Genomic DNA, 20,209 nt, shown 5'->3' with positions numbered 1-20,209 from the left:
CCTCTCTTTAATTATGTAAATCTTTCCCTGAAAGCAGTGACTTGGCACAGCAAAACTTATTAAACCTTCAGATCTCTAGCCTAGAAAAAATAGATGGTTTTCCTTAAATACCAGCTGTTGTAAATGTTGAGTTGGCTACATAAGGACCTAGCCTGATTACCAGCTGGATTGGCATGAAGTATTTGCATTTTAAGTGACTTACATTGAAAGAAGCCTTCTTTTCCCTTTCAAACTAGTTGTAAGTGGACTGTCTACTTGTATTTGGCAAAGCTTGACAACTGAATAAGTAGTTCAGTTACATTTGAAGCATGAGGGAACACCATGTTTGGATTTGGATCTGGATTCAAATCCCTACTCTGCCTCTTCGTAAGTTACTTAGTCTGTTTCCTCCTCAGTACAGTGACAGTATTAAAATCACAATGCCTTTCTTGAAAGCTTGATGTAAGAATTAAATAATAACTTTGTTCACTTATTGAACAATGCTTTATCGAATGCCTGTTCTGTGCCAGGCATTGTTCTGGGTGCCGTGAGCATCAGTGAATGTGACAGAAATCCCTGCTTTTCATTTTAGTGGAAGAGACAAACAACCAGCATGAAAGCAAATAAACATGTAACTTTAAGTAGTGGATGACAAGTTCTGTGAAGAAAAATAAAGCCTGGCACATACAGAAAGTTTTCCCAAACTTTGTATTATAATTTTCAAAGTACAGCAATTACCTTGTCCATCTGGATTCAACAATTAACTTAATGTTGAATATATATTTGCTTTATCTGTCCATCCATACATGTGTCTGGGTGTTTGGCTATCTTGGCTTATTTTTTTCTCTCAAGCCATTTGAAAATTAAGTTGCAGATATCATTATCATAATACTGGAAATGTAATAATATAATAATAAAATATGATAATGTAAGATTACGATTAGTCCCTAAGTATTTCGGCAAACATCTCTTAAGAATGAGGACATTCTTCCTTACAGTAGGGATTTAACTAGCATTAGTTCTCTGTTTCCTCCAAAACCTCATGGAGAAAGCAGTCAGGGCTGTCTGCCATAGCCAATCAGAAGTGACCAAAGGATTTATAATATTTTCACGTCTTCTGAACTTAGAGAGCTGTATAGAGTTTCCTTGGGAAGAGATCTGATATATATTTATATTTTTGAAAATTGGATGATAGATACTTTGCAGGTATATTTTTATAACCTTTCAAATTTTTCATTCTTGAAAACGTAAGAATATGAGACTAGTCTTCATCTAAGCACCATGGAGAGTGGAAATAAGACATTTACCGAGGAATTGCTCCAATTACAAGCTATGCTGAGCGCTTTTACATGTTATCTTATTGAGTCTTCATAGAAACCCTTCAAGAATGCAAAAACATGTCTCTGTACTGTAAAAGAAAAAACCATCATTTCTTTTAAGTAAAAACGTTTACTTACCTGCAACTGGACTATCCAGTGGCAAAGCAAGGATTTGGACCCCTGTCTCCTGGTGTCTAAAACATAAGCAGTTTTCCTCTGTGCCCTGTTGCATTTTAAGGAGAGTTAGCCATTCACTACTTTTAGAGGATTTCTTTCAGAGTAAATAGCTAAATATGTAAGGGGAGTTGCTGAGAGATGTTCCTTTATTGGTTTCTACTTCTTTTGAGCCACCTTTGTGATATACCTGGATAAAATTTTGGTTTTACATGACAATAATTATGGTTTCTTTATATTTGGCAGTCATATTCTGCCCAGTGCCACAGTCTAACAGGTATGGTTAAAGTACTCCACACGTATATATGCCTTATTTTCTCAGTTATAGTCTTCTTTACGGGTCAGGGCTGTGTCTTCTGGTTCATGGATTTTCCATCTTGAGCACGCATCATGGTCACATGAGGGTTTCTGATTCAGTAGATCTGGTGTGGAGGGTCCGTGAATTTGCATTTCCAGCACATTCCCTGGTTGTGTGTTAATGCTGCTGGCCTGGGGATCACACTTTGAGAACCACTGTCTACCTGTTTGTCCCCCCTCAGTGCTTACCTTGGTGCTTGTCACTTAGTTTACATGTCCTCTCGCCTGTGACTCTTTCTTTGACTTCTATGTATTGAAACCGTCAGTTGTTCTCCAATGTTAGTGTGTAGAAGGATCGTCTGGGAAACTTCCTGACGAAGCAGATTTCTGATTGGACCCCGAAACATTGATTTTTGTCCCACCCCTGCGCGGTTAATGCAGGCGATCCATGGATAGCAGTTTGTGAAGTGCTGACTTTCAGATTTGATCACATACTCCTCATCGCCATGACTGTATGTTGTCGTACCTGTCTCTGTTTTTTAATGCCGTAGTACCATTCTTTGTGCCTATGTCTTTCTCCCTCCAGAGTCCCTGAAGGGAAAGGACTGTCTTATTTAGGATTATGACTTAGTGCTGAACACCATGCAGTGTTAAACAGCAGTAGAGTTGAATACCGCCTGTGTGATCTCGCTGTGTGACCTTCAGAGAATTTACTTAGTCTCTCTGAGCCTGGGTGTCCTCTTTCATTCCATGGCGGTAGTAATACTTACTTGTTACGGAAATTAGCTCTCAGGTATGTGTAATATTTAGTGTAATAATTTACATACAGAATGTTCCCAGTAAATGGAAATCATTGCTATCGTGGTGGTTGCGTTATGGAAGAAGAAAAATAAATGTCTGACTTCTTGAAACCCTCTTAATGATGACTTTAGCATCCAGATTTAGGATATGTGTTTAACACTTCATTTAAAAAATCTTTGCTTCACTGTCTCAATTAAATATCATTTTTTATTTTGCTATGTTAAGAAAATATTGTGAGGTAAAATTATGCCTTGGATCTTTTCTTTCTCACAGGAAAACAAAGAAACCGCTTGGAGCCCATGGATACCATCTTTGTCAAACAGGTTAAAGAGGGAGGACCTGCTTTTGCAGCTGGATTGTGCACAGGTGCTGATATTCTTACTTAAACCTACCTTTTAATTTCTTTTCTACTTCATTTTTTCCATATTTCATTTTCCATATTTTTCCTTCTGTCTCCTACTGTATGTTTCTTCCTTTTTCTTCAGTTATATCAGTTATTACTGTTTTTCAGACCTAGTTATATGTTTTTTGATACCCAAATGGATGGGTGGGCAGAAATACCGTAATTGATATATTGTGGACACTTTTAGTTACCGCTCAGATAATGGACCCTCAGAGGCCCTCTTAACCTATTTTGCATACATTTAATTTTGACAAAGGTTAATAAAATAGCAAATGAAGGAGATATTCGTTGAAATAAATGAAATAATCTTGGAGCTCCAAGTTCTGGAAGAGCCTGACCTGCTAGAGGTGAATGAATTCGTCCACCACAAAGAGTAGTTTAAGTCTCCAGTGCAATGCAAGCCCAGCTTCATCTGCAGCTGTCAGTGGATGTGGTCTGGTAGCTGTTTGTTCTGAAATATTTTGTGCCTTGTGATTTTAATTAAAAAAACTTAAGTAGGATTTAGTTCAGATTAATGCACACACTAAAATAGTTACCCTTTTCTCTTGTTTCTAAACGTGAAATAATTTAAAATGGGAATTAGTGAAAAACTATCTTTTACTGCCTTTTGAATAAAATGTTATCTTTGCAGCTACAAATATAAGTAGTGGATGTCACTGGTAAGGTTTATTAGGATGCGTTGTTAACTTATTAATTATCTTTTTTGTCATAGTTAAAGTAAGCCTAATTTCAATATCATTAGTATATATAATATGTACATCAGTGAACATATTGGATTCTATTACCTAGAATGTATCATGTCTCATATTCTAAGCTTCCCAAGGTTGGGAGGATGAAGTTGAGGGGCTGTGCAAAGCCCACAAAAAATACATTTTTTCCTGTTTTCCTCTTTCCTCTGTCCTTTCTCTCATTATTTTCCTTTCTGCTCCACTGAATTTTTCTGAGTAACCAAACATCCTTTTCCCCATTAAAATGAAGAACAAGTTAATATATATAAAGTCAAAACCATGTCCATACCCATGTTTAAGTTCTGCAATGTAGCACTAATCAATAAACTAAATAGACTGAGAGAACACGACAAAGAAAATCAGTTGGACTAAAATTAGAGACCACTGAGATAACAAAAATAATTGTCTAAGGCTGTTAAACAATGTTTCTCTATTAGTGATGACAGGGTAAACGGAGGAATAAATAGTAGTTTTACAACTCAGAAAACAAATGATAGGGGCATAAATAGTATAGTTGTGGTCACTTGGTGATTATACTTTTTGAGGTTTCTAAATTCATCGATGGCTGGACTCTTATTTAAAATATAGTTATATTTCATAAGTAGCTAGATACATTAAAAGTTAGGTTCATTTTTGTAAAAAGACACTTTAAAAAACAAGTAAGATATATTAAAAATAATATATTACTCAAGAAGTATTTCAAAAGTACTCACAAGTGACTTTTTAAAGGAATTCCTCATGTGTTATTTAATTTCTCTTTGAAGGTGATCGAATTATAAAAGTCAATGGAGAAAGTGTTATTGGAAAGACCTATTCCCAAGTAATTGCTTTAATCCAGAACAGGTAAGAGTCTTGAAATAGGATTAATTTTGGCCAAAGATGGGTTTTATAAATCATTGAAGCTAGTAGATTTAATACAATATTGTATTCCTATAAGAAATTGATGTTGATGTGGAAATATGAAACTTTCCCTTAAAGTGGAAGATGCATTTGAAAGTTGCCAGGAACAAACTATCTGAGGATGGCTTATTTGGTGGCTTTGTTTTGGCAAATTTATCAGATTTGTAATTAAAATCCTTTAGAGCCTGAGAGGCATATGTTTTAGATTTACCATTAAGTTTCCTACTTTTATTTGAAGTGATAATCAAATTTCTAATTTGTTTATAATAAATATATATAAATGCATATATAATTTATTTTAAAACCACTAAGGATAACTTATCTTAAATAGCTCACTGAATGATATTCTTGGCTCAAATTCATTTGTTTTAACAAAGACAGCAAGAAACCGTCTTTTAATCCGTTTGTTTGCCTACATTCTACAGAATAGGATTTTGAGTTCTAAAGGTAAATAAATATTTATAGAGCGACCGATTGCAAAGATAATTTAGTCCTACTCTTTCTCTCTATCACACACCTAGAATTTTTTTTTTTAATTACAAATAAAGAAATCGAAAGCCAAAGAGGTTGCTGTATTAAATATCTGTCAAGAATAAGCCATGACTCTGGGATCCGATTTCCAGCTCATCACCACAAGAGGTTCTTCCCAGATTCAAATACAGTAACTTTTGGATGATCTGTTGCTTTATATTAGCCATACTCACCTGTCTATAATTAAATTGAGGTTCATTATTTTCTGAAGAGTTCTATCAAGCTCCTCTAACCATGTCTAAAGCTGTTCATGCTATAATCTAACTTATGTACGCGAATGCCCTAATATGTTGTCACTTTTACAGTCCGGTGATGTGATCACGATTTACTGATCTCAGAGTATTCTCCTTACTGTTGGATTCTAGGTGTTCCTGACAGTGAGCCCTATTTGATCTCAAATATTGAGGAGACCTGGGCACTGGTGAAGAATTGAAAGCCTCCTCGGAGGCAGTGGAGAGATCCACCCAAATTTTCTTTTAGTGAAAATAATTTAGATCATGATAAATATACCAGTATGTTTTGTCAGCCTGTAATTTAAGGGTTTTTTAGTGTATTTGTTAACATGTCTTCTTTAAAAGTACTATTTTTCTAAACAACCATAACTTAATCTTTGTTTTCCTCAAAATCCACATTAATTTTTTTTGTTTGTTTGTTTTTTTTGTTACTGGTGCAGTTCATCTTTCAGAATAATAATAACACTTTGGAATGACAGTCTTAATTTTTCAACCAATAAAGCAATTTGAAAAATAAATACTGTTTTTTCATGATCTTATTTTTCTTTTAAAAAATTGTGTTCCTTTTGTCTGCAGTTGGTAGCAAATGGATTAATGCAGCACAAAGCCATTGAGATTCTGCAGTGTATTAATGTAAAAATGTATCCTTGCAGAAGAATTTATCTAAGCATCAGTATGTATTTTCTACCAACTCTAAATGTTGAAATACAAGTACCTACATATTTTCTTCGTAGAAATTTATTTGAACCTGTGGTTCTAATTGTTTTACTATTCTCTCAGCATTTATGAACCTAAAAATAAGGGTTCAAATAGAGACACCAGTAAATTATTAGATTTGGGGTTTTTTGTTTTTGTTGTTGTTTGTTTCTTAATCTCTTGATTGTATTGGGGGAAAATCTATCTGATATTGTTAGGGTAGATACTGAAGCACTTGCTGGGGATAGCACTGCTCTCCTTGCCGTATCTAAGTGTAATTCCAGATCACAGGACTCGGTATAATTTATCCCTTTGAACTGTTTTAAACCTAGAGAAACGTCTCTATTATTTTTAACAGGACACTTACAGTACCAAAATAAAATGAGACTTTGAGCTATTCCTGTAAAGGCTCTAAAATTAAATCACGGAGAAGAAAGTAAATTGTTGAGATGCTATATGGTTTTTAAAAAATAAGGAGTCATTTTGATGGTTGTGACGGTGAACTCTGATTTCCTTCCCCTTTGAGGCCAAGAGGGAATATTTCAAAATTAGGATGTTTAATATTGCTTAAAATGTTAAATTTGAGAGTTCTCTGATTATTTTTATGTTAATGTATTTTTAACTTGATAAACAGAGAATTTGTGGTAAAATTTGTAATTTGTTCTGTGACCTGAAAGAAAATAATACACAATTATATATTGATGAGTTTTGTTCCAGGAGTATTCAATATAAGTAATATACTTCATGTTTCTAAATTAGAAACATGTTATAAAGAACACATGACTGATTATGAATAGCTCAAACACACGGCAGGGTGCCCTCTTTTGTACATAATTAGCCTATATATATAAATGACTTCTTTTCATTTTAATGATTCGGATTTGAAATGTAAAGATTTTTAAAACCCCCATATTAAACTCATAAGCAGTTTAAAAAATACTTGTGAGTTAACTCTTTTTCCTTTATGTCTTTCTTGTATACTTCTGCCTCCCCTAAAATAGTATGTATCTATTCAATTTCAGCGATACCACATTGGAACTTAGTGTTATGCCAAAAGATGAAGACATTCTCCAAGTGGTGAGTTTTATTTATTCAAATATGTGGATTGTTTTATAGTCATGAATGTTAATAAAAATTCTTTAAAGATGGAGGTGGATTAAACTTTTTTTAAAAGATTCTAGGGAAAAAAACTCAAACGCTCTTTTTCTCTACATTTTACCAAAAAAACAGAAAAAGGGGAGAGAGAGACTATTGTCCATTTTTTACAATTAAACAACATGAGAATATTTTATTGATTCCACAGTAAACTCTTATTGTTGTCATTTGGAATGAGATTCCTAAAGAGTTTGTTTGCCCAAATGTTGCATTCTAGATACTCCTTCAACCAAAAGCCAAACCTCAGGCTGCAAGTACATATCCCCAGGAATTAGATTTTTTTTTTTTTTAAACTATGAGGACAGAAATTTTATGAAAGGCATTTATTAATTTTCCAATAAGCATTACTGTCTGTAAATTACTTACCGAGCAGTTTTCTTAACAGTATCCATTCATTCCATTAGAAGTAATGTTCACAATGAATAGAGTCTACACCTTAAGGGAAAAATATGTTAGCATCTTAGAGAGGGAGTGAAACTATATAGTTGAAAATCTTTAGCATTTATCTTAAAATATCTTTCTCCTCTTGAGAAAGATAACAAATTAACTGGAGTACTTAACTCCTTTATTAAGCTTAGATATTGCTGAGGGTAAAAAGATGATCAAATAAATTTCATTCAGGAAAATAATACTTTTCCTCAATTGATTCTGTAGTTCAGCAGAGTAAAACAATTAGAGCTAGGAAATAGCAGTGGCTGCTGAAGTTTGTTGTTTGTTTGTTTTTTTTAATTCCTTTTAGTGAGTAGCTGTTGTCGCTGTTGTTTTCTTACTCGGAACTGATGGAATCCTTGTGGTAGGAATGGAAATCGGAATGTTTTTCATTTGTAAGGTGTTCATTTGAACTTAGCTCAACAAAAGTCCTAAATAATCTTCTGTAAACATTTTTGTTACAAAAAAATCACTAAAGCCAATCCTAATTATTCAGTTTATTCACTTACACATAAAATATAATTAACCGAAATCCATGGAGATCAACCTTATGTTTTCAAGACATACTGATTTTATTTCAAAATGGCATGTTTACTGACAGCAGGTTATTACCCTTCTTAAGTGCACAGTTCTGTTGGGGTGAGTGTCTCAATAAGGAAGTTGTAACCATCTGTGGTGGTTTTCTTAGTCAAGTAGCACTAGTTGTAGAGTCCTCCCCTGATCATTCAGCACAGTGAGAGAACAACAGACATAACCACGGAAGGCAGTGAAGTCACTAGACTGAAAATAAATAGGGGGGTCCTCCTGTAGGGCTCCACTTATGCAAAGGACCAGGAGGTGATGCCCACACGGTAGGGCAAACTTTACCTTGAACCCTTGCATTCTCCTGACTCAGAGACAGAGGGCACTTCCGAAACAGAACTGATATCTCATCTTCAGTAGACTCTTTGCTTGCCGAGGTGAAGGCACTGGTTGGACACTGTTTAGAACAGTGAAACGAACAGCTCATTTCACAGAATGGCCAGCGCTGTATAAATTCCCAGGGAAGGAATCAAGCACAGAATTACCATCCTAGCCTGCTGTGTGGTTGATGCAGGGGCGCAACAGTGCAAGGAATCATGTTCTGAGGATGTGATCAGTGGGAAATTAGGTTAATTAATCTCCTTGTGTTTTATCTAGGATAAAGGGAAAGTACAAAGTGTTGCAACACAGGGAGAAGTTGGTTCACTGGGGTGACCTGAGCACACAGATCTTCCAGGTTCCTCAGGGTCCTGATATATTGTAACAGAAAATTCATTTTTAAAACTTGTTGAGTTATTTTAATCGTAAGAAATTAAAAGCCCATATCCTTGATGATAAAAGAAAACCTCACTTTTAAACCCAGTCTTCCTTCACATTTGCGTGTGCTATAATTTGTTAGGAAATTGAAGGAGTATATATAGTTCATGCAGACTCTCCGTCGTTCCCTGAAGGACACTGAAATGCAGCGACTTCTTTTCCACACAAATGCTTTTAGCTGGGATATCTACAAGTGGCATTTTTAAAATCTATTATAAAACGCAAAGAGAATCTGGGATTTGAAAAACCATATGTGGAAATAACTTCTCTCTAACAGATTCTAGAATGAAAATGTTCTATAAGGGGCCTTCAGAAGTATTTATGTTGGTCTTAAATCTGTTACTTAAAATATATGCTTTTAAAGATGTATTTGTCCCTGTGAGGTTGGAATATTCATTGTAAAGAAAACATAAACATGAACATTTTTACAGCTACTATAAACATCATTTACCCAAGAGAAAGCCTGTCTCAGTTTTTATATATTTGCCTGGGTCACGGCAGGATCAGGTGTCCATGAACGTTTGCTTCTCAAGTGACATAAAGATCAAGTTGTTCTAGAGGTATTCAGCTCATCTCTGAGAGGTGGCATAGAAAATTTAATTTGGTTTAAAACTTACCTCATGTAAGGACAGGTATATAATAATAAATCTCATAATTCACAGAAGACCGTGACATGATGTTGAAAAACATGAAGTAAAATTAAGAATTATTTATTACGTTATTAAACTAGTGCTGGTAATAGTACTCCTGTACTTGGCAACCTCATTTTTTAAACTAACATACATTTTCATACATTGTAAAATGTATGTACAGTGACATACATTTTAAACTAACAATACAATAGTACTGTATTCATTTGAGTCATTTGGTGGTCTTATATAATAATATTTTAGACCATGATCATAGTCTTAGACAAGTTCATATTTTTAAGGTGATACTACAAAATAAAAAGCACTTCCTGTTGCATTTTGTAAAAAGGCAAAACGATTTTGTTGCCCTCTCAGACACTGAGAGTGGGTGAAATAGCCACCACCCGTCAAGTCACCTAAACAGTGATGCTGACTGAAAAAAAATATGTCCTCAATGGACCCATGGTAGCTCTTAGCGCTAGATCTGGGTGTTCTTTTCTGTGCAGACTTCAAGATACTTCATTAAGCCTTTAGCTCCATGGACTCAAAATTCAGTTTTAAGTAGATCAGTTCTGATGGCTGTGGAGATTCTCGGGTGTGTCTGATGTTTGACGAGGGTATTTGGAGCCTACTTTGTGTTTTAACAGCCAGGCTAAACAGCTTTTCTAGTGTAACAGGGAAGAAAGTGACGGCACTAGGACTTGAACCCAGGTAGGCCTGAGACTGTATGTAGCCTGTACTTGAAACTAAACCACAGTCCCATACTGTCGTTGGGTCCAGATGAAGAGTGTCAGAGGCTGTTACATTCACACCGCCAGTCAGGGTCAGAGCTGCTAGGCAAACTCATCTCTGGGATCTGCGACCATTGCCCTAGTTACCACTCCATGAATGTGCGATGTAAATTGAAAAATGTCATTTAACCCAAATTTTTCTTTAGATTTATTAGAGTTACTTTCAAAATAATTATTTATTATGTTCCACAATCAGTATACTATTCTATTTAAAATTAGGTATCCATTTGTCACGTGTGGATCAAGGTAACCTTGCTTTAGAGTAGGGAAGCAAGAACAGGAATTCTGGAGGGTCCTTTCATTTGCAAGTTTGAAGCAGTTACTTCTATTTTTTAAAAAAGTATTTTAAAAAAAAGTATTTTTAATAATTATAAGAATAGTACTTGCTTGTTAGAAAAGTTTCAAATAATTTAGAAAGGTATGAAATATCCACACCATCCGCTTCTCCCATGTCCCACTGTGGCATGTCTGACGTGTATTTTAAAATTATCCAAACAGATATGTAGTTACTTTTGCTTTTATCATAAGTAATGGTATAAAATTAACAGGTCAGCCTGTTAACTCAAACTGGTAGGCAGGAATTTTAATCTTACTAGCTTATTTATTCTGCACTTTTTTGTTTGTTTTTCCTGTTTACAAGACAGTAAATATGGTACAGTAATAGTAATACTATCGCAATAGTAATATAGGTATGGTAATAGTGATTTTGATGCAGTTCTACTAAAACTGAACTGAAAGATTATTTTAGGACTATTTGGCTACTGTTAGGCACTATACCTACAGTCAAGATCCAGACTGTTAACATTACATTTTATTTAAACGCTCTTTACAATTCTAATTCCAAATGAAGACTTCCGTGAGGCATCTTTCCTTACTCACCTCCCCTCACCCCCCTCCCCCTTTAAAGAACATTTTGGATCTGTAGGCATCACAGGGCTGCTACTATTCCGTTTTCATTAGGTGTGGTTTGAATTTTAAAATATTAACTTTTAAACTACTAAGCTACCATAAGATATAAAACTTTAATACAAGGGTAAAGGAAATTCAAGAAAAAATGTAGAGTGATATATAAAAGGCCTAATGAAAAAGAAATTGGCTAAAGATTTTTTTGTCATATCCTATTGAATTCCCAAGTGCTAATCAGTCGGAAAAAATCTGAGTGTTGTCTAATTCCATCAAAACTTATGGATATATATTGGTTTGGCCAAAAAGTTCGTTCGGTTATAGGTAAAAATGACACATTTTTCATTCTCACCAAGAACTTTATTCAACAACGTATTCATTAACCAAATGAACTTTTTGGCCAACTCAATACTGTGAAGTATCCATTTGGACTTAAACGGAAAAATTAAAATTATTATGAGCCAAATATGCAATTCTTATGACATTGGTTTCAAAAATTTCTGGGCCACACCATTTCAGACAAACTTATTAATACAGGATGATTTTGGTGTCATTATAAAAGAATATAAATTGACATCATTATATAAAAATTACTTTAAGTGATATTTTGTGCTGTTTAATTGGTGCCTATTGACAATTCAGAGATTCCCAGGGGGTAGTTAAAACATTGAAATGTCTGACCATGGTGTCTCAGTGAAAGAGTGGGTACTTTCTGACTCAAGAGAAAGCACACCACAGTCACAGCTATGAGCAAGTTATGGAGTTTAAAATTCTGTCTTCAGAGTGTAAAACCTTATTAATGGGTTCCATGTTCTCCTCGAAGAGTTGAATGTTGTAATCCACCCCAGTGTTTGCACAAGCCCCGTCTAAAGCTTTCCTCTGCAGGCAGTTTGTTTTCTAGAGGAACACTTAAAGGCATCCTGGGAGAAGGGGACTCCTTAAAATTGTCATATTGTCTATTGCTAATTTACATCCCTACACTTATTCTGGAGATAATTTGTGTCTGTACCGCACCCCTCAGCATAGCCGTAGAAGTTTATTCCCATGACTTACCTGGAACACATACCAAGCGACAGTGGCCTTTGGAGCACTGCTGATTTCCCCATGGATGTTAATTGAATGGTATTGGTTCTCAAACTTTATGAGAATGAGAAACTTTTAAATAGATAGATAAGCAAACAAGCTTTTTTAGTATCCATGAACTGAGAGGATATGTGAGGAAATTCAGTACTACTACTGAATGAATTCATACTTTATCTCAACCATATCTGCTTGCATTAGACAGTAGTACTATATGTGTAAGGTATTCTGTTTAGTCAGTCCACTGTTAATGCACGGTCCACGTGTGCATATTTAGGGACCCCTTTGCCATAATTTTACCCAGAAGTGGGGACCCATGAATATAGACTATTTAGGAATCTTAGCAATATCTAAAGCCTGTCAAATACCTTTTCAAGTATTTAATAGTTCTGGTCATATACTTTTATTATTAAAAGATAATATTCCTCCCCAAATTTGAATAAAGGAGGTATCTCTAAATTATTAGTTCTAGAACAGCACTTCCCAGCAGAAGTTCTAATCGTGTTAAAACCCCGGGAAAAAAATGGGTTCCGTGGCCAAATAAGTTTGTAATTTCACGTCAAGTTTTACAATGTACATTAATGTCGTAGAGGTCTTGAGAAGTCATGAAGCCCAGCAGCCAAACTTCCCCTACATCATCAAGCATAAGGAATACATCACCCCTTTCAGGTGATGCTTAATAAAATTGCACAAACACGCTCCGGAAATACTGTACCAGCGACTCCGCTCGTCCACACAGTTTTCCTGTCATGGAACAGCGCTGATGCTACTACAATCAGCATTAAAAAGATAAGCTTATTATGTCAGTGGCACATAGCCAAAATGTATATTTTGACTGACTGTATTCATACCTTAGAAATATTATGGCATGCATGTTTTCTTTTAGCTACTGGGCTTTCATTTCTCACTGCATCCTGGTTTAGGTTCTACAATATTCTTTATAAGTTAAAAAGAATTACTCTGGAAGTAATATTTTTTTATGTCCATCCAGTAGTTATTTTCATAAGCTTAATAAAATAGGAGAAAAGGTACAGCATTGGAAGATCTTAATTTTTGAGGGAAACCCATTTAATAAAACAGTCATTCTTTCGTTCCAAATCCTAGTGTAAAGGCAGCTGCAGTCAGCTGACAGCTTGTGGTTATGCTCTGATTTACAGGGGAAGGAGGAGGTTGTACTATTTTAAATGCATAATAGAGCATTCGTTTTGTCATCTGGAAGCAGAGATGGAAGAAACTCAGGGGAAATGAGAGGCATCAACGTTGCTCTTGTGGAAGGGAAGCTTTGTGGCACATTATCAGACAGCAGTGCATGTTGAAGAAAATATCTGTCAGGAATGCATGTCACCAGATGTATTTTGCTTTCGAGGATGGTAGACAAATCAAATAAGAACCAGAGAAAAGCCTGAGAAAAAGATGCTCAGAGGGATACTGAAGTTATTCTTTAGGCCTCACTGCCCTTTACTTCTCTTGGTACCTTCCGGAGGAATCAGTATAGATGTATTTTTAGGTTGCTGTTTTCCAGCATCAATATGACAACATGATTCTGTCTTTATATCAGTAAGCAGCTTCTACTATGTTTTCCTATTTTCTGCTAGCTACAATTTACAAAGGATGTCACAGCTCTGGTAAGAACTGCACAGAAGCCATTTCCTTGCTTTATAAACCATGTTTTGTACAGATTTGTAGTAAGCCAATCTATTAAAACTGTAAGTTTGCTTAGAGGAATCTCTCCATGGTGTTAATCTTACTAATTTGCAGAATGTGTTTGTGATGTATTATTTTCTTTATTTTTTTCTTTTTATGTTTGGTTTTCTTTTGTGTCCTGTGCATAACTGGTGTTAAAACATAACATTTATCTGCATCTGTATTTTTTTGAGCATCTCACACTCTCTCTTCTCCTAGTACTTTGCTGTTACGTTATGTTTGTGGCTGCACTTGAGCTTTGCAAGCTGTCTAATGCAAAGAGAGGATGTGATGGTAGTCTTGAATTAAGCTTGTTTTGATTAGGGGAGGATATGTAATATGACACCACACCTAACTGTCTCAGCTGTCGAACGTAGTCCTGAATTACATCAGTTAGCTCTGTTTTATAGAGTCTTGTTACTTAATTTGTTATTTTTAAGTTTTAAAAAACATTGCTAGATAATTTTGTGAATAATTGATAAAAAATAATTGGAGCTGCATGCCTGCCTGTTAGTAACAGAGAAATGTCTCCTTATAACAGGTAAAAGAGACCAAATAAATTTGTACAATACAATTTTGCATTACCGTAAAATAAAAAGATATAAATTATGTACAGGAAGATGAATTACCTTTTTTCATATTTTACGCCTTTAGTGTGTACTTAATTTCTTAAATGTGCATGTTCTCTATTTCTCCTGGCTGTTGGAGGATTTAATTTATCAAAATGGATAATTTTTAGGGACTCAGTAATCATTAATTGGCAAGACAGTGTTCAGTGTATTATTTATGATAGCAGTAGTGCCTAAAGTGAAGATGTATTTGGTGAAGATTTTAAATATTTTCACCTTCACTCTGGCAAAAGATCAGAGTCTTGTTTTGCTGAGATTTATTAGGCAGCCATTTAACCTGCCAACTGCTGTGGAAAAAAAATCATAAAACTTGAAAGGGGAAATTTTTAGAAGCAAGACATCCGTATCTAATTAACGGTGGCGAGGGCGGGGCGGAGTTTGGTGCGTTTCAGGTCTTTTGAGAAAATAGGCAATGGTAATTTATATTTTTTGCAAATTCTACAATTTATTTGATTTCTGAGAGACTAGCCCTTTTCTGAATTTGTGGAGTACCCTTTACACTGTGTTTGCCTGCATGCTTTAGTGAATGCCACCCAAGAGCAGGGCACCGTAAAATAACATAGTGCATCGCAAGAATGGAAACAAGTGTTCCTTTGATGACTCTGAAGTGACCCCTTTTTCTCATCTTCATGTAGGCGTATTCTCAAGATGCCTACCTGAAGGGCAACGAAGCCTACAGCGGCAATGCCCGCAACATACCTGAACCTCCACTGGTCTGCTACCCCTGGCTGCCACCCGCCCCGGTGCAGCCCCCCGAAACAGCCCCTCCAGACTCCTCCACGAGCAAACCGCAGGCCAGTCCCCCAGTACTGACGCAGCCCGGCAGGGCCTACAGGATGGAAATACAAGTGCCTCCGTCACCACCAGAGGTGGCCAAGTCAAACACAGCAGTGTGTGTCTGCAGTGAAAGCGTAAGGACCGTCATTGTACCTTCTGAGAAGGTTGTAGATTTGTTACCTAATAGAAGCGGCCACACAGTTCCCTCCCACAGGACTGAGGAGGTGAGGTATGGCAGAAGCGAGCAGACCTCTTTCAAAACAGCATCAAGAAAGACATCGCCACCATCCTCCATTCCCACGTCCCATCTAATCCATCAGACCGGCTCCAGGTCGTTGGAACCTTCTGGCATTTTACTTAAATCAGGCCATTACAGTGGACACTCAGAAGGACTGGCAAGCAGCAGATCTCCAGCTGCGGATTCTCCTCCCGTATCTGTCAATCACTATTCTCCAAACTCCCATCAGCACATAGACTGGAAAAACTATAAAACTTACAAAGAGTATATTGATAACCGGCGGTTGCACATGGGTTGTCGGACAATTCAAGAAAGATTAGATAGTTTAAGAGCAGCCTCGCAGAGCACAACAGATTATAACCAGGTGGTACTGAACCGCGCTGCCTTGCAGATACGACGTCGGAGCACCTCTCAGGACCGAGTGCCCCAGTCCGTTCAGATCCGGCAACGCAGCGTGTCTCAGGAGAGGCTGGAGGACTCGGTGTTAATGAAGTACTGTCCAAGGAGTGCATCTCAAGGAGCGCTGACCTCTCCTTCTATTAGTTTTAGTAACCACAGGACTCACTCGTGGGATTATATCGAGGGACAGGGTGAAACCTTAGAAAACGTCCATTCTGAATGTCCACCACCCGATGTAAAGGGAGAACGAAAGCAGACTTACAAGTGGAGTGGATTTACCGAACAGGATGATCGGCGAGGTATTTATGAAAGGCATAGGCAGCAAGAAATTCACAAATCTTTCCGGGGTTCCAATTTTACAGTGGCTCCGAGTGTTGTGAATTCCGAGAACAGGCGAGTGAGTGGCAGAGGGGTGGAATTGGTGTCTCAGTTTAAAAGAATTCCAGCAGATCTGAAACCACTGCAGCCCAACAGAAATTTTCAAACTACCTGCGGAATGTCCCAGCCTCGAGGTATTTCACAAGACAGGTCACCTCTTGCGAAAGTCCGAAATAATTCTCTGAAAGCACCTACGCACGTCATAAAACCACCCTCCAGCCAGAACTCGTTTGTTTCCATCAAGGACCAAAGACCAGTAAATCACTTGCATCAGAACAGTCTCTTGAATCAGCAGACATGGTTAAGGACTGAAAGTGCCCCCGATCGCCAAGTGGACACTGGGAACCCCCCCTCTCTATCTGGAGCCTCTGTTAAGCCCACCCCTCCGATGAGTGAGAACGCTGGCACTCCAGATTTGGAATTATCTGCCACTCAAAGGATTCAAGATTTAAATTTACAAGAGGCTGAAATTCAGCGATCAAATGCTGTAGATAATAAAGAAACTGTCATCCTAAGAGAAAAACCTCCATCTGGTCGCCAAACACCGCAGCCTTTAAGGCATCAGTCTTACATCTTGGCAGTGAATGACCAAGAACCAGGGTCAGACACCACTTGCTGGCTACCTAATGATGCTCGCCGAGAGGTCCATATAAAAAGGATGGAGGAGAGGAAGGCCTCAAGTACCAGTCCACCCAGTGATTCCTTGGCTTCCATCCCATTTATAGGTGAGCTCACTTAATGGTCATTGGCTAGTATGTCAAATACTTAACACATCTTTTCAGCAAAGTATTTCTAGTTCAACAGGTACAGGAATTTTACACTGTGATCTTAAAACACTTGTTCCACATTTTCTACACTCTGCTAAAACCAGAGGCATAAGCTTTTACTCTCAAAAATTATTTCTAGTATCCATTTTCCTTTTTTTTTTTTTTTTTAAACTTTACGTACTCGGTACCCATTTTTAATTTTGATTTTAATGAGACAAATCCCCACCATCTGGGGTGGGGTCAGGAGACCCATCAGCAAACCAAATTGTGCTTAGTTGTTGATTCAGCTGAAACAAAAGCCAAGTGGAACAGCTTTGATCGCTAGTAATCAACCTTTCATTTAAACAGTGCTTTTTACTTTCTAAAGCTTATTTCTTTGTAAATTTTAACTTGTGGGCCAACTGAAAAGACCTCTCTGTTGTCACATTACTTTGTCTTAGAATCTGTCCTGGACTAGATGGGGGGAAATTACTTAAATTACAAGCATGTGCCCTGATCTAGAACACCTATCATGTTGACTGAGGCTTTAGTCTGCTCCCACATGCCCCAGGTATATTATCCACAAAGCAGCCAGTATGTTTTTCAAAATATAAATAGGATCATTTCACTCCTGATCAGAACCCTTTTTTACTTCCCGTGTTACTCAGAATAGAACCCAGAACCCGACTGCGGTGGACAAGGCCCTCTGTGATCTGGGTCACAACCCTGCTCCACCTCTCACCCCTCTCACCCCGTCGTCCTGTGCATGCCGTCTTCACACACGCCAGCCTCCTAGCAGTCCTGAAACGCGCCAAGCACACCCTGCTTCAGCGCCCTGGCACCAGTTCCAAGCCTTGGAGTGCATTCCAGAGATATTCACAAGACTCGCGCTCTCTCAGTACATTTGGGTCTCTGCTCAGATGTTACCTTATCAAAGCAGCCTTTCCAGACCAGCCAATCTAAAATACACACAGAACCTGACACTATCCATCTCCTTAAGCTACTTTATTTATCTTTATACCACTTGTTTCCGCTTGGCCTTTGAGTTTTTTGTTTATTACATGTTTCTCTGCAGAGCTAAAACATGAGCTACGTGAGAGCCCGGATTTTAGTTCTTTTGTTCCCTTCTGTGTCCTTAATGCCTGGCACAGAGAAGGCACTCAATATTTGTCGAAATAATAGGTGAATGATAATTTTGATTTGATGGTTAAATGTGTAGCAAAACAAAACAAATTTTCATCATAATTACTATGCAGCTCTAAGATAATATATGCTAACAGGATTATCATATATATCCTTCATATTATCTTCATTTAATAAATGAGAAATTTAGGCTGTTGAGAGGTTAAATAACTTCCCCAAAGTCACACAGTCAATATGCAATAGAGACTTCCCTGATTCAACCTCATTGCAGAGCACAACTCCAGAGGGCACCATTTATACAGAATGCGTTGTGAACAGCACCCTCTGGAGATGTGTGATGCAAGGCTTGCTTTGAGGCCAAGGCCATACTCTCACTCAACCTGTTACCCCATAGGTTCAGGAAGAGTTTGCCATAATTTTGTAATATATTGTATTTTCTTTCAGTACTGTTTCAGACTTTTTCTCTTCTAGAGAAACTTGTTAAAGCCGTTGAGCTCTTGGACTGTCAGGTGACACTGTCAGAATCAGTTTTTTTTAAAAAGTTCCACATAACTTATATTTTTTATAAATATGACATATTCAAGTTGTAAACATTGTAGGGACTCTCAACCTAAATTGTGCTCATATTTATATCTGTACCCTTAAGGCCAGCCTCAAAGAATAGTAGAATTCTATTGTAGATGGAAATGATATTTTATAGAAATGATTATTTTATGATTTTTTTTAAAACATAAAAAGCCCTACAACCCATAGCTGTATTTCCCAGGCCTGTGAGATGTTACCAGAATAATGGCATTATACTTTCTTCCTACTTAGTAATAATAATATAATGAAATTATATTGGAGTAATAAAAAGTTCGCTAGTTATATCTGTTAATATTTCTATGTACAGGAATAAATCAAAAGGTTAATTATGCTTTTAAAGACAAGTTTGGCTAAAATATAAAACAAAAATCTATTTAATTCTATATACATAAAGATTTAGAAAAATTATTAAAATAGACCATTTTGTTTGTTTATTAAAAATAAAAATGCTCACTAATTTGTTCTGATCACATTCTACTTTAAGTACTTATTAGAGTCTCCTTAGTTCCTACTGAATGACATCTTCTGTTTTATGAATCATGACTTAAAAGTCCCCCAGCATAGAAATATCTTTATAATCCATTTATTTCCTGTATGCCTCCCAGGAATTTAATATATTGCATGTGATTACTCTGGTATATCATTTGAACAGCACCAGTGGAATAGGGTAGAATACAGAACTGAGATATGAACACAGAATTGATTTTACTGTTTCGGATGTAAATGCTGTCTATGGATGTAAGTGTTCTTAAATTCCAAAATTTAATATTGAAATCCTTTTATTATTGAGCTTCAAAGTTTTATCTGACCAATGGGTATTTGTCTTTCCAATCTAGCTATTTTTAAAAATATGTGTTTTACTGGGATGGACTCCAGCATTGAAACGGACTAAAAGAGACTATTTGCAATGTTTCTCAAAGTATTTTCTAGGAAAACTAATTCCATTTGATAAAGGGGGAAAAACAGAAAAGATTAGTGATCAAATAAATTGAGAAATGCTGGGTTTTGAAAGTAAAACAAGTTTTGTCTGTCTTCACTGTAGAACTCTCAGCATCATTAACATGCTCCTATATATATCGTGAATTTTCTAGACAGGATATAGTACAATTTGTCTCAGAAGTATTTGACCATGAATCCTTTCTTTCATTTAGAGTATTTCAGTTTAGTATACCATAAAACACACTTTGGAGGATGTTGGTCTATACTCTATGCTATTTTATGGAACATTTAAATTAAAAGGAAGAA

At 36.5% G+C, this 20,209-nt stretch overlaps 1 protein-coding gene across 5 annotated transcripts in view; it reads left to right on the top strand.

Annotated features, from left to right (window-relative positions):
- The window catches only part of ARHGAP21 (Rho GTPase activating protein 21), a 129,993-nt gene that overhangs the window by 79,904 nt on the left and 29,880 nt on the right, over nt 1-20,209 (top strand). For 3 of the 5 annotated variants that reach the window (XM_068561422.1, XM_068561437.1, XM_068561431.1), the window contains exons 5-9: nt 2,844-2,936; nt 4,466-4,544; nt 7,084-7,138; nt 13,982-14,011; nt 15,334-17,215. In XM_068561422.1, the coding sequence (XP_068417523.1) occupies nt 2,844-2,936; nt 4,466-4,544; nt 7,084-7,138; nt 13,982-14,011; nt 15,334-17,215 (2,139 nt within the window). The remainder of the gene's footprint in view (nt 1-2,843; nt 2,937-4,465; nt 4,545-7,083; nt 7,139-13,981; nt 14,012-15,333; nt 17,216-20,209) is intronic. The other 2 variants (XM_068561452.1, XM_068561444.1) reach the window with 1 other exon arrangement.

This window comes from Eschrichtius robustus, chromosome 1 (assembly GCF_028021215.1).
Source record: "Eschrichtius robustus isolate mEscRob2 chromosome 1, mEscRob2.pri, whole genome shotgun sequence".
NCBI classification, from domain to species: domain Eukaryota; kingdom Metazoa; phylum Chordata; class Mammalia; order Artiodactyla; family Eschrichtiidae; genus Eschrichtius; species Eschrichtius robustus.
This window is presented reverse-complemented; position numbering and strand designations above follow the sequence as displayed.